Source organism: Brachyhypopomus gauderio, unplaced genomic scaffold (genome assembly GCF_052324685.1).
Source record: "Brachyhypopomus gauderio isolate BG-103 unplaced genomic scaffold, BGAUD_0.2 sc51, whole genome shotgun sequence".
Classification (NCBI taxonomy): Eukaryota; Metazoa; Chordata; class Actinopteri; order Gymnotiformes; family Hypopomidae; genus Brachyhypopomus; species Brachyhypopomus gauderio.
In genome coordinates this window covers 2,736,147-2,751,775 of record NW_027506876.1, presented here as the reverse complement: position 1 = coordinate 2,751,775, position 15,629 = coordinate 2,736,147, and the positions used below count along the sequence as shown (strand labels likewise).

General features: G+C 40.7%; 1 protein-coding gene across 2 annotated transcripts in view; it reads right to left on the bottom strand.

The window, feature by feature from the left end:
- Positions 1-15,629, bottom strand: part of LOC143487860 (ATP-citrate synthase) — a 49,423-nt gene that overhangs the window by 27,548 nt on the left and 6,246 nt on the right. For both annotated transcript variants that reach the window (XM_076987102.1, XM_076987103.1), the window contains exons 4-8: positions 6,421-6,483; positions 5,899-6,089; positions 5,447-5,526; positions 3,074-3,204; positions 2,106-2,224 (exon numbers count right to left, since the gene is read on the bottom strand). In XM_076987102.1, the coding sequence (XP_076843217.1) occupies positions 2,106-2,224; positions 3,074-3,204; positions 5,447-5,526; positions 5,899-6,089; positions 6,421-6,483 (584 nt within the window). The remainder of the gene's footprint in view (positions 1-2,105; positions 2,225-3,073; positions 3,205-5,446; positions 5,527-5,898; positions 6,090-6,420; positions 6,484-15,629) is intronic.

Here is a 15,629-nt window from a genome sequence, read left to right as displayed (position 1 = left end):
ATTCTGAATATTTACCAAGTTACCTAGTATGAATACGAGTGACTTTTGATCCCATTAAAATCAACTTAAAACTAAACTTAAAATTAAACTTAAAAACTGTACAGTTATAATGGAGTGTGTCCTCTTATGGTCCGACAGATTGTAGACTGTATGAAAAATCTGATTTTTCTCTTTGCTATTTTCAACAAGCTAACGCTTAGTACTTAAGTTTCAGCTTGGCTCCGCTGCTTCGCGAGTCACGTGATCTGATTCCCACCTTTGTTGATGGACAGAGACGAACATGTGAGTGGGAGCTACAGCATAATGATTAACTTTTTAAATACAAACAAAAGAAAATGGTGGATATTTTTACAATGACAAAAAATCCTCACCCATAAAAAAAATAACACTGAAATAATTATATTACTCGCAAATATTTATTTTAGTCGCAGTGTGGAGCCCTGGCATGTGCTTCTGTGTTTTTCAAGATAAAAGATGAGTACAAAAAATTTGAAGAGTAGCCTATTGATTTTTTACAAGCTGTCCGCGATCCACCAGTTGAGAATCACTGTTTTAGTTCATCATCACAGACATTTTTCAGCCAGCTGCAGACCGAAGCTATTGGAGGTTGAATGTAACCCGAGTAATACGTATCTCTGGTGCATTTCGTGTTTACGTTACGGCGCGTTTATTGTCCAGCTCAAGCTGCAGACTGGAAAATGGATCTGTAAGTGGATCAGCCGCATTCGCCCGATATCCCACCACATTGATAATAGTAATAGGATGAGAACAGCTCAACAGTGATGAGAAGCCAAGAGAACCAGATGAGGCAGAGTCAATATGGATGTTGAAGTCTCCAAGGGTAACCAAAGAATTAGATGGAGGACTAAAAGTAGAAAGGACTTCACTAAATTCTTGCAAAAAATCAGAGGGCGGTAAACTAACAAAAATACAGATGAGTTGTAACCAGATGTTTTAACTCCCATACAATCACAGTGAACTGTTTCCTGAATCATAATTTCACTGAAAATATATTTGCTACTAAATATGTGCTGAACCTGCTAAACTGCTAAACCTCCACCACAACCATACAGTCTGGGGGCAGAGAGATGGGACAGCAGCATTTAAAAAGTAGTAATCATGCTGTAACTGCCAGGTTTCAGTCAGCAGGAGGAAATCGAGGTGGTGCTGTCCGATGATGTCGTTAATAAGGGCAGCTTTGTCAGTCATGGAACGACTGAACAGATAAAGGGCGGAGAGTAGTAGGAAAAACCCGGGACCGCAGGACCTCTCTCAGAGCTCGAGGGTCCACTCCGCATCGAGGCATCAAAGGACTAAAGTTGGGGAGACTAACAGAGCTGAATATTAATAATAATAATAAATTACTTTTATTTATCGCCTTTCACAAACCCAAGGTCACTTTACATGAACATAGTCATATATAAGAGAGGAGAGTTAGGGAGTATCAGTGAGAGTGGAAGTAGTGAGAGAATAGGACAGGCTGACAATAGGCGATAAATATCACAGATCGCAGACTGGTAAGAAACAACAAACAAAGAGATGGGAAAACTCACTCATGCATGTCGAATTACAGGGGACTGATGAACGTACACAGAGAGCTCGAAGGTAAACACAAAACCGCTGGCTAAGCAAAGTGGGAAGTTGCAGTAAATTCAGTGAATTCACAACTCTGAATAGATCCACCAAGAGAAACCCTTGTTTAATCCAGAGATGTAAGAGTACAGAGCCAGACACAGAGGTAGTATAACAATAAAAAAATAAAGAGAATAGGCAAAAAAGAACCCTGCGCACCACGGACTTGTGCTAACGGGCCGCCCAATGGAGGATGGGTTCCCTTTTGAGTTTTGGTCCTCCCCCCCCCACCATCATAGGGAGTTTTTCCTTGCCACTATCGCCTTAGGCTTGCTCATTAGGGATCTGGACCCATAAGATTGTAAAGCTGCTTTGTGACAACATGTATTGTGAAAAGCGCTATATAAATAAATTTGAATTGAATTGAAAAAAGAAACACTGGTGAAGGAGTGGCAGCACAGATGCTGCCACTGCCATAGGGGCCTGTTTAGTTACATTCCACTGCTCGTCAATGAAATAACAATCTGAAATACCTGTATACAACTGAGGCCCCACCCCCTGCCACCATGGTCCAGATGCGCCCTCTTGGGTTCAGGATGGTAAGTTTGAGACTAGCCCCACTCTTAGCATCCAGGTCTGCTATATAGGCCTCCTGCACACACGCGCGCGCGCACACACACACACACACACACACACACATATATATACACACATATATACACATATATACACACATATACATGGTGAATGTAACCATGTGTTGGCAGGTGTTGGTAAACTCTGCTTTCTTAAATCCAAGGTCACCGCAACAGTCTACCAGAATGGTTTAGCCTGGTTTGATGCCCATGCCATCACAATGTTTGACTGTCCAGCTAACTCACCGGACTTAAACCCCATTGAGAATTGATGGGGTATTCTCAAGAGGTCTGGGCCACCAGACCAAACAAAGAAGAACTGACAGGAAGCATCAATGAAATCTGGGCTTCCCTAACTCCCAGGCAATGCCACAGGCTAATTGCCTCAATATGTCGCATCGAGGCAGTGATTAAAGCAAAGGGATTCAAAACGATATGTCTATCTTCAATACTTGGTTGGGAAAGTACCGTATTTTGATTGATTTGATGTGATCCTAATTTCTTTTAGTAGTTTGGGCTGATTTCTCCCCAGTATTCAATTTTTTTTTACTGTTTTCATGGGCCCAAATTATGTAAAAATAAACAAATAAATACTTGAAATCGTTTAAATTGTGGCCTGAATCTATAATCTATGAAAGATTAACTTTTTGAATGGAATTATGGAAATTAATAAACTTTTCCATGATATGCAAATTTTTTTGGAACAGGTCTGTATATTAAATATACTTTAAGATGCAATGCAAGGATGAGAGTCTTGGGCTATTGTAATATGGAACAGCCGCACATGCAACACAGCCGCACACACATAGGTGTGGGTGGTGGGGTTGAGGGTGATGTGTCTGAGGGTGTCAGTGGTGGGGGTGTACCTCAGGGTAAGCCTCTCTCCCAAAAGGAGGGGGGAATTCCACATCACCCCATTTCGTCTTGCAGATGAAGTCGGCTGTTGCGTCAATTTTAGCAGCCATGTCAAGAATGTACACACCCTCCTGGGTGACAACTACACAGAACACAGGAAGTGTTAGAGCAGGCAAATATTATTATTTTAGGAGGATTTAATAAGTATACTGTCTGTAATATGCACCACAAGAGAAAGTGTGAAACCTCACTCACAAAAATTATTCTTAAAAACCACTGCTACATTTCTGTAATGTGTGCATTTCCTGTAGTCGTTTCATTAAGCCAGATTTCTATTTAAAGGAATGCTGGACTGTTTTCATCTAATGGCTTAACACAAGTATACTAGAAGTCTAAAGACACATGTTCATCTACTTCTCTACAGCAGCATGTGCATTTCACCTTTCTCTGGTGAGTACAGGAACAGATGTAAACCGTCTGTGGTAACACTCATTACAGATGTGACACACAGTGACAATGTTATTAAGCTCTGTAGTGTTACCCATTAAATTCTCTGCATTATGTTAAAAGCAGCGCCGTCTTCCACTGCTCAAAGTAGTGCTGGGTGGTATGACCAAAATTCAATATCACTGTATTTTTCAAAATTATATCGGTTTCACAATATTTGACGGTTTTTCCCCTTATGCATGATGTTAACTGCATTGACTACAAAAAGAATTACTGCAGTAGAGTGGTTAAGAGTACCCTATTCCACTGTTGGAAAAATACAAATACGAATACTTTAATGTCATTGCACAATGTACGTGTACACTTGTTCAACGGAAATAGTAATGTCTTCACGTAAGTATTACATGTAATACAGATTTGCATGGCCCCACATGATTGATTTTCAAATGGTAGCACTAAAGTAGTGAATGAATCATATAGCATGACAGTTGCAGTAAAAATGTAAAACCTTTTATTTTTTTTATCTCTTATAATGGGATAAAAAGCTAATTATTTCGACCATATGTGTATTTGTATAAATATGTAACAATTAAGCTGAAGGTGCTAGAAAATATTGAAAATGGACCTTGAAAGTGCCGTACAAGTGCTTGAATTACACATTGTAAAGGTGTATGAACCCTGCAAACATAACAGCGCAAAACACAGCGCTGAAGAGTGGAATGCCACAGTGGATCCCCCGCGATTGCTACCCGTATTTTCCAGACTATAAGCCGCTACTTATTCCCTAACGCTTTGAACCATGCGGCTTATATTGAGGTGCGGCTTTTCTGTAGATGTTTCTTCACCCGTCAGGGGTGGAGCAGAAAGTTAATCAGGTGGTAGGACTGGTAAGTTGTAATTCAAAGAAGAAAGTGCTCATTTTCATTTAGCACATGCATGCAGCAGGCACGACGGACAATTTTTTTCAAACTAACGTGTTGTGCCGAATTCCGACTCCCCTCGTTTGCACACGCATAAAGACGCTACAGATGATATTCCAGAGTTACAGTGATAACTTAGGGCAAAATTAGAGTGCTCAATGAACTAACTAGATATTTAGACATAATACTGCGGTCATGTGGTCAGAGGTGAACTTCGGTATAGCCAGTGTGTTTTTTATTAAAAATAATTAACACCCTTGAGCCAGTGTGTCTTTACAATGCCGTGCCATTAGTTGTGATTGATAATTAAAGTCTAGCTCTTATTTATGCATAGAAACGAAAATCGACAATATAATCTGTAGCGTCTTTATGCACGGATAAACGAGGGGAGTCGGAATTCAGCACAACACTGGCTGAAACCCAAATCTGTCACACGTGAAATGCTACAGGCACTGTACAGAAACTGATCAGTTCAGTTAAATGTATTCAGTTAAGTAGATATATGTGGCTTTTAGCCCAGTGTGGCTTATATTGAGGTGAGCTCTATAGTCGAGAAAATACGGTACTTCCTGACAACAGACACGGCTCCTTTCTTTGGCTAAGGTTCATTTGGGGCATCATCTTTGTGGTTCAGAATGTCCCTCGTTTTCAGCAAGCTACATTTGCGCCCTGTTGCATGTGTGCTTAGTGGTGCAGCAATAAAAAGCGTCCCTTGAGAAACAATTAATGACCGTGCTGCATTCCGGACACGTGAAGGTTATTTAAACCGGTGTGGCCAGTATCTGAAAAATTATGATAACAAAAATAAAAACCGGTTTTCGGTGCAAACCGGTATACCGCCCAGCACTAGCTCAAAGATACAGAACCAGTCAGACAAGACAGAGGACTTCATCCATCAATCTTACACACCAGAACAGGGGACTTACCTTAGGCCAATCTATACATATTGTAAGTGGTTACACTATTCTTAGATAAAATCTGTCAAAGCAGTATGACATGGTACAGAGGTTTACATACCTAGGGGGTTAATCTCCAGGTATGTGAAGTACAGGTCTTCATACAGATTAAAGAGACCCACCATGAAGCTAGCCAGAACCCTGCAGACATAAAACAAACAGAGCTGATATCTCTGCAACACCTGCTAATACACGACTTATAATATGAATGGTCAAAATCCCAATATGGATTACAGAACACCGAACATTTAGCATATAAATCATCACAGACTTCAGCCAACAGCAGCGGCACAAAAGGTATATCTTCTAGGGTCAGAGCAGAAGTCAGAGAAGCCGATGTGCTCAGGACATAAGCGCATGGCCATACAACCCTCCACCAAAGGACTGTTACTGATTTAACTGGTCTGATTGTTTTCTGTGCCCCGACACTAGACAGATCTCTAGAAGTGCATTGTGAAGCTCCTGAATGAGTTCAGTACGGTCTTATACCTGCTGGCTCAGCAGAGAACTCACCCTTTCTTCCCATCAGGAACATGTGGTAGTAGTTGCATGGCAACCGCATCCTCCGTGAGTTTCTCATCCACTCCCACTAGTAGGCGCTGTGCTTTGACGTCCACATTTCCAACGTCCACCCCGCCTTCGTGATGGAACAGCACATAGTCACCCTCCCGTGTAGCGAATATACACACGTAAAACTCTTCATCCTGAGGAAGAGGGTGCAGGCAGACATACAGACAATACTGACAAATGCAAACTCCAGTGTTTCTTTCTCAACTAGAAATGGAAAAAAGTGCTAAATGGAAAAAAAGAAAGAAAAAAAAAAGATTTACTAATGAATGCTGGATGCGAGTTAGGGATTATAATGATCTGTACTGGAGGTTAGAGTTAGGGATTATAATGATCTGTACTGGAGGGAAACAGCTGCCATAATCTGCAGGGAATATTTAGTCAATTTACAGTGGTTTGCAGAATCTATAGCATAACGGTAGATCTGGGAATTGCATGCAATAATGTGCATTCTAGTACTAGACTGACCTGTGAGTGGGCTACAAAGGGTTCAACGAGGAACTTCTTCAGAACACCCTTGGCCTTTCCAACCTGTGCCACAAGAAAACATTTTTAATTTGTTTGTTATTTATTCCCCCCAATGCTTCTGAACATGCAATATCTTCATTTAATTCTATGGTTGACTCGCGGCGTGTGAGGGTGCAAGACCCTGCACTGTGGAGGAGAACTTACGGAGAAGGAGATTTTCACCTAGAGAAATTTGAAATATAATCTATCGATGTGATAAAAGGATAGAAGAAACACCAGAGCATCTTCCAAGAACAAAACCAAGAGTTTATTTTTAACTACAGCCGAAACTGAGCGGAACTTCAGCAGAGCACCGGTAAGGCAGAGCAACGGCTCTGCGTTTCTAACGGCAACGGAGTAGCCGCGACCGGACAGTTGTCAGCAAGCGCTAACACAACAAAACAACAAAATAACGGTGCCGATACATACAACTGACAACAGACAGACAGACAGTTAAGGACAACATCACCCAAAAATGAAAAAAAAAAAACGTTTCCAACGGCCATTCGTTAAGTAGAACTTGCTTCCCTACCTACCAAACCATTGAGACTGTGTCTGTTAACCGTGGCAGATATAGGAATAACAGGGCGATATGTTTTAAAAATCGAATTAAAATTAAATTAAATAATCAACATGAAATGAGCAGCAATATTAAGCTAAGGCTAGGACTTCTAAACATTAGATCGCTTGCATCAAAAGCTGTGATAGTAAACGAAATAATCTCAGATAACAGACTAAATGCACTCTGTTTAACAGAGACATGGGCTAGAGTAGACGAATATGTAAGTTTTAATGAAGCAGCTCCTCCTGGGTACAGTTATGTACATCAGCCCCGTATCACAGGGCGTGGAGGTGGAGTAGCCTCAATATATGACACAGATATAGGTTTTACTGTAAAACCAACAACCTCTATTAACTCATTCGAGGCTTTGATAGGCAATAATCTTATAGGCAATAAAACAAAGCTTAAATTAGTGACCATCTATCGACCGCCGGGTCCCTACTCAGAATTTCTTCAGGAATTTGCTGAGTTTCTTTCGAAACTAGTCTTAACCATCGAGAGATTTGTAATTGTGGGTGATTTCAACATTCATTATGAAAATGAATCAGACCCACTGAAAATCGCGTTCGATTCCATCCTAGATTCAGTAGGTATAGCTCAAAATGTGACAGGCATACCCACCGCTGTAAACACACCTTAGACTTAATACTTACTTACGGATTAAACATAGAACATTTGGCAGTCATCCCCCAAAATGATGCCATTTCAGATCATTCCCTACTAATATATGAAATGACTTTATACAATGTACATCAGATGCGCCATACAAAAACCACGCGCACTATCACATCCGACACCGCAGCAACATTTATAAACTTACTGCCAGAGCTACCGAACACTATGCCACTGCAGCCCAATGAATTGGAACAGGCAACACAACAGTTTTATTCCACACTCAGCAATACCTTAGACAGTGTAGCTCCAATTAAAACAAAATTAATTAGGGACAAAAAGCTTGCACCATGGTATGACGACCACACTCGTCTTCTAAAACAGGCAGCTCGAGCAGCGGAGCGCAAATGGAAATCCACCTCTGTAATGGAGAGTCTATTATTTAAGTGTTTCTTCAGGCCTATAGAGGGCGCAAGTTTGCGTAGTTCGCTGTGTTGACGCTGTGTGTAGCAAGGAAGAACTGTTCGTGAGGTAAGCTAGGCATAGTAACCATAGTAACCTGAAACCATCTACCACTTTCTACCCCTCCGAGCGGCAATACGAGTGAGTCTATTGTAGTAATTTGGATATATCTAATATATGTGATTATACAGGACTGTCTCAGAAAATTAGAATATTGTGATAAAGTGCTTTATTTTCCGTAATGCAATTAAAAAAAATGAAATGTCATACATTGTGGATACATTACAAATCAACTGAAATATTGCAAGCCTTTAATTGTTATAATATAGCTGATTATGGCGTACAGCTTAAGAAAACTCAAAAATCCTATCTCAAAATATTAGAATATCTTGAAAAAGTATCCTAGTAGGCTATTCAACTAATCACTTGAATCGTCTAATTAACTCGAAACACCTGCAAGTGTTTCCTGAGCCTTGAAAAACACTCAGCTTGGTTCAGTAAACTAAATCTCAAGTATGGGGAAGACTGCTGATCTGACTGCTGTCCAGAGGACCATCATTGACACCCTCCATCAGGAGGGTAAGAAACAAAAAGAAATTTCTCAAAGAGCAGGCTGTTCACAGAGTGCAGTTTCAAAGCACATTCACAAAAAGTCTGTTGGAAGGGGGAAATGTGGCAGGAAACGCTGCACAACCAAGAGGGATGACCGCAGCCTTAACAACATTGTGAAGAAGAGCCGCTTCCAGAATTTGGGGGAGCTTCAAAGACAGTGGACTGAAGCTGGAGTCCAGGTATCAAAAGCCACTGTTCACAGACGTGTCCGGGAAATGGGCTACAATAGCCGTATTCCCATGGTCAAGCCACTTCTGAACTCAAGACAACGGAAGAAGCGTCTGACTTGGGTTATGGAAAAGAAGCACTGGACAGTTGCAGAGTGGTCCAAAGTCCTCTTTTCAGACGAAAGCAAGTTTTGTATGTCATTTGGTAGTCAAGACGCCAGAGTCTGGAGAAAGGCTGGAGAGGAGCAAAATCCAAGTTGCTTGAAATCCAGTGTGAAGTTCCCACAGTCAGCGATGGTTTGGGGAGCCATGTCAGCTGCTGGTGTTGGTCCACTGTGTTTTATCAAGTCCAGAGTAAATGCAGTTGTGTACCAAGAGATTTTAGAGCACTACATGCTTCTATCTGCTGAAAAGCTCTATGGAGATGATGCTTTCATTTTCCAGCATGATCTGGCACCTGCCCACAGTGCCAAAACCACCAGTAACTGGTGTACTGACCATGGCATTGCTGTTCTTGATTGGCCTGCCAATTCCCCTGACCTGAACCCCATAGAGAATTTGTGGGGTATTGTGAAGAAGAAGATGAAAGACACCAGACCCAATAATGCAAATGAGCTAAAGGCCGCTATTGAAGCATCCTGGTCATCCATAACACCTCAGCAATGCCACAGGCTGATTGCCTCCATGCCACGCCGCATTGATGCAGTAATCTGTGCAAAAGGATTCCCAACTAAGTACTGAGTGCATTAATGGACATTTTCAAATGTTTGATTTTGTTTTGCTGTTATATTTTTTATTTTTTTACTTGGTCTGAGGAAATATTCTAATATTTTGAGATAGGATTTTTGAGTTTTCTTAAGCTGTACGCCATAATCAGCTATATTAAAACAATTAAAGGCTTGCAATATTTCAGTTGATTTGTAATGTATCCACAATGTATGACATTTCATTTTTTTTTATTGCATTACGGAAAATAAAGCACTTTATCACAATATTCTAATTTTCTGAGACAGTCCTGTATAGTGAATATAATTCAATTTAATTTAGAATGTTCTGTTTCTGGTTAATTACCATATTGTGATTTATGTGCTGAGTGCATTTCTGTATTTCTGTTGTTTCAGTTTCACACTTTCTTACATTAAATCCTGTCATATACAACACGCGTCTGTTCCTTGGAGGAAGTGGTGTATGAAAGAGTTTAGCTGACTGCGAATCCCAATACAGGACACGGGGTCACATTGGGTGAAACAGTACAACCTCATTAGAAGTGTTTAGAATCACATGGAAAGACGCCGTAGTCAAATATAAACATGCCCTAATAAAAGCTAGAGCCTCATATTATACGACACTAATAGAAAACAACAAAAATAACCCTAGATTTCTCTTCGCGACTGTATCAAAACTAACAAGAAATATCAATGACACTAGTTCTAATACGGCAATTACACACACTAGTGATGAATTTTTAAACTTTTTTAGTAATAAAATAGATATTATCCGACTACAGAGTCATACATCACAGCCTAACCTCCAATCCAACCCCAGTAGTATAGGTATTAGTAACTACGCATCCGAAAATATTACTGAGCTAAATGGCTTCGATCCTATATCGCAAAAAGAGCTCACAACACTAATTCATTCGTCTAAGCCTACATCATGTATATTTGACCCAGTTCCAACCCGTCTATTCAAAGACCTACTCCCAACTATTGCAGGGCCCTTACTTAATATGAATAACAGTTCCCTTAACCTAGGATATGTGCCCAAACAATTAAAATGTGCCGTAATTAGACCCTTGATTAAAAAACAGAATCTCGATCCGCAGATTCTAGCCAACTATAGACCAATTTCTAATCTCACATTAGAAAACATTAAAATTCTAGAAAAAGCATTTTACAATCAGTTAAACCATTATCTCCAATCAAAGAGTATCCATGAAAAGTTCCAATCAGGATTTAGACCGAACCACAGCACTGAAACAGCTTTACTCAGGGTAGTGAATGATTTACTGATATCGTCAGATAATGGGCTCATCTCGTTCCTTATACTGTTAGATCTTAGCACAGCTTTTGATACTGTAGACCACACCATTTTGCTGGATCGACTAGAAAACACGGTAGGTATTAAAGGAGTTGCACTCTCCTGGTTTAGATCATATCTGACCGACCGCTTCCAATGTGTAAGTGTTAATAATAAAACATCTAAATCTGTGCAGGTTAAATATGGTGTCCCACAAGGGACAGTCCTAGGACCACTTCTATTTACACTTTACATGTTACCCTTAGGCGAGATTATGCATAAGCACGACATCAGTTTCCACTCCTACGCAGACGACACCCAACTATATTTATCGGCTAAACCCGATTATTTAGGTGTAAACAGTAAAACCGAGAAATGTGTAGAAGAGATAAAACATTGGATGGCGTGTAACTTTCTAGCACTAAATCCAGATAAAACAGCTAATAATAGTTGGGTCTAGGGCAGTGAGAGACAAGATACGTAATGTAGCATTGAATCTACATTCTTTTACTATAACCCCCAGCACAGAGGTAAAGAACTTAGGCACAATAAACCCAGATCTCTCATTCGATTCACACATTAATAATATAACTAGGGTAGCGTTCTTTCACTTACGCAACATTGCTAAAATTAGAAATATATTAAATACTAGTGATGCGGAAAAGCTAATCCATGCATTCATATCCTCTCGCCTAGATTATTGCAATAGTCTTCTAGCTGGATGTTCTGGTAAATCGATAAACAAACTCCAGCTGGTTCAGAACGCAGCAGCGCGAGTTTTAACGAAAACTAAAAAATTTGATCACATTAGTCCCGTACTATCGTCATTACATTGGATGCCAGTTAGATTCCGTATTGACTATAAAATATTTTTATTAACATATAAAACACTGCATGGCTTAGCTCCAAAGTATCTTAGTGAACTTATTGATCATTACAATCCAGCACGTTCACTTCGTTCGCAGGACGCAGGGTTATTAACTGTTCCTAGGATCAAAAAGATCACAGCAGGTGGAAGAGCCTTTTCTTTTAAAGCTCCACAACTGTGGAATAATCTTCCTGCCTTTATTCGGGACTCAGACAGTCTCAATGTTTAAAACTCAACTAAAGACTTATCTGTTTAGTTTGGCCTTTGAATAATCTGTTACATATTTACCACATCACATATCTTTCTTCTCAGAGGTTCCGACACGGAATGAAAACCTGGCATTCATCATAAGACATTTACATTGACAATATCAACACCCAGAACTTTCATTCTAGTTACCTTATACTTAGCCTGAATGTGTGATGTATTTGTAACTTGTGTATTAGTCTGTATAATTTGTTTTTGTGTAATTTGTGTGTTAACGGGCCGCCCAATGGAGGATGGGTTCCCTTTTGAGTCTTGGTCCTCCCAAGGTTTCTTCCTATTCCCCACCATCTAGGGAGTTTTTCCTTGCCACTGTCGCCTTTGGCTTGCTCATTAGGGATTTGGACCCATAGTATTGTTAACCTTGTAAATCCTGTAAAGCGCTTTGTGACAACATATGTTGTGAAAAGCGCTATACAAATATATGTGATTTGATTATATGTTATATAAATATGAAGATGATCGACAGGAAGCTTCACGCATTCACTTAACGTTTTATGTCCAAATACAACCCATCTCGCCCTTTGCGCTCCCAAAATGCTGGATTTCTCCTAATTCCAAAAATTAATAAGACTACAGCCGGAGGCAGAGCTTTCTCCTTTAAAGCCCCTCAATTATTGAATAGCCTTCCAGCTCCAATCCGAGATTCTGACACAGTTCCAATCTTTAAATCTAGACTTAAGACTCACCTGTTTAATCAAGCTTTCAGCTAATATTCCCCTTGTAAACAGTGGGGCTCGGGGGCCCCCAGACATTGAGATTTCTGGTAATCTGAGATGTTGATGCTGTCATCCAGCTGTGTCATGGTATCACTCAGTTGTGACAATGACTTGACTGGAAAGCAATGTCTCAGTGAGCCCTCATGACTGTGGTCACCTCTGAACCCCTCCCTTTAGTTATGCTGCTATAGATTAGCCTGCCGGAGCCACATGCTCATCACTGGCACGTGAGCTGTGTACATTTATGTCAATAATGGTTTAAATTGATGTCCACATGCTCAGTCTTTATTGTCTATCTTTTTGCATGCTTCCACCCAAGATGATTGCATGCAAGCACCTACAAGCACCTGGGAGATGGTCTGGTTGGATGTGCCATTTCCGCAAGAGGACGTGCTGATGCTCCTACCTGAGGCTCACCATCTAAACCGAAGGGACTGTGACTACTTGATAATAATAATAATCTTTATTTGTATAGCACCTTTCATACATACATGCAACTCAAAGTGCTTGGCCAGGGAACAAGAACCTTTATCTGTAGAACCATCCTGCGCACCACAGACTTGTGCTAACGGGCCGCCCAATGGAGGATGGGTTCCCTTTTGAGTCTTGGTCCTCCCGAGGTTTCTTCCTAATCCCCACCATCATAGGGAGTTTTTCCTTGCCACTGTCGCCTTTGGCTTGCTCATTTTTTATCTGGACCCATACACAACATATGTTGTGAAAAGTGCTATATAAATAAATTTGACTTTAAATCAGGTTTGACTGCATGTTATGTTAACACAGAAGTAGTGTCTCTCAGAGACCTGAGCAGTCTGCACATTGCAGATGTTACAGTAGAATAAACACACAGTACTCTAAAGTGGGTGTGGCCATGATGATTATACTGCAAGGTAACTGCACTGATTATGGACAGCAGGACATAATTACTTAAATGCTTTCGTTAATATTGCACCCATGGATGTTACAAAAATTTGATAAATATCACCCATCAAACGAATATTGCACATCAAGCATTAATACGTTATTTAACGTCAAATCACAGCACTTTTGCGGAAAGGAGTTCAGGGAGGAGTTATAGTTTGAGTGCCACAGGTAGGAATGTGCCCCCTTAGATAAAGGTACAGATCTAGGGGTTCATAGGCAAAGGGTTTTATGGTAGACTGGGGCACTGGTGCGGTCATCTTGTCACTGCATGTGATCACTCAAGTCTGTTGACGGTGTTGTGGATAGATGCCAATGTCTCAGGAAGCTCCCAAGTCTATTACACCTTCTGGTTCTGCCTTTTTAGCTAGGGTATAATAATTTAATGCCGGAGTTGCTGTCACACTCCAGAAATGTTTAAATTTCCTCTTTCCCCATATGATCCCATGCAGAGCTAATTTTCCCTTTTCTTTTTTCAAATGGCTGCCCGCCTACCCGAGAAATACTGAGACAAGGAGAGACGAGCCTTTCCTGCTATCCACCCTGTGCCAGCCACCTCCTGCCTAACTATCTATGATGAAGGATGAACCCACTGCCTTGGCCCCTCTCACCACCCTGAATTCTTCCCTGCTATGGCTGTATCTCCGCGGCCCTGGACCAACTGATTATTGAGTATTACCAACCATCAAGAAGTTCACGACTGAATAAGAATTACATAAAGAACACATGTATATAAATACACACAAAGATAAGAATTATTTATCCTTCACAGCTTTTCTTTATTTATGTATCTAATTGTTATGGTAATCGGCATCGGCCAGAGGAGGATGGCTTCCTCCCCAGAGTCTTGGTTCCTCTCAAGGTTTCTCTTTTGCTCTTAGGGAGTTTTTCCTTGGCACTGTCGCCCTTGGCTTGCTCACTGGGGGGAAAGGACTCGGACACTTGTAAAGCTGCTTTGTGACAACAGCTTTATATGAATAAATATTTAAAAATCATATAAAAAATAAATATGAAAAATGTATATGAATTAATTTTGATAGATTTTTTGACTCAATAATGTTCCGTGGTGCATTTAGGCTCAACGAGTATTTCCCTGAATGTGCTCCCGTGTCTCATTACTGCGTCATGTAGTGGATGGGAGCCATTTGTCATAGGCAGCGTCTTCTCCTCCAACAACACCCTCGATGAGTCCAGCTTCACACCCTCAACACCCCTGATGGACATAGGGGTCATCGGTGCCTTATATCTCCTCAAGTCCACCACCAGTTCTTTTGTTTTAGTCAAATTTAGCTGCAGATGGTTCTGCTCGCACCATTCAAGTCCTTCACCATCTCTCTCTACTCATCCTCAATACCCTTGCTGATACATTCAACTATTGCAGAGGCGTCAGAAAACTTCTGTAGCTTCAATGTTACTAACCACTCTGTCCTACACACAGTGCTGCAGAACTACATACTGTGGTCTTCCAATTAGAGAGTCAGAAATCCAGAACACAAGAGGAGCTTCTACCTGCATAGCTTGTCACTTAGAACCTCAAGCTTGGCTTGACTTGAAACTCCATGCTTAAAATCTCATGGAAGACAAAGCTCCAGACTATTCTCTGGCTCCTGGCTCCAAGATGGTGGAACGATCTTCCATTACCTGCTAGGACTGCAGAGTCTATTGCTGTCTTCAAGCGTAGACTGAAGACTCACCTGTTTGTTGAGTTCTTACCAGAGCACTAATTCAGCTGATACCACTTGCCATTGTTCTTAAATTGTATGTCTGTTTATGGTTATTTGTGCTTCTTGGCAAATGTCTAACTTGCAAAACACTAGGTAATGATACTGACTCCTGTAGTTTAGTAGTAGTCTGACTCAATGGTGTCTTGAATTCTGGCCTATCTGTACTATTTCCTAGGATGTATTCTGTGATCAGAAGCAAAGCACTTTGTAAGTCACTCTGGATAAGAGCGTCTGCTAAAT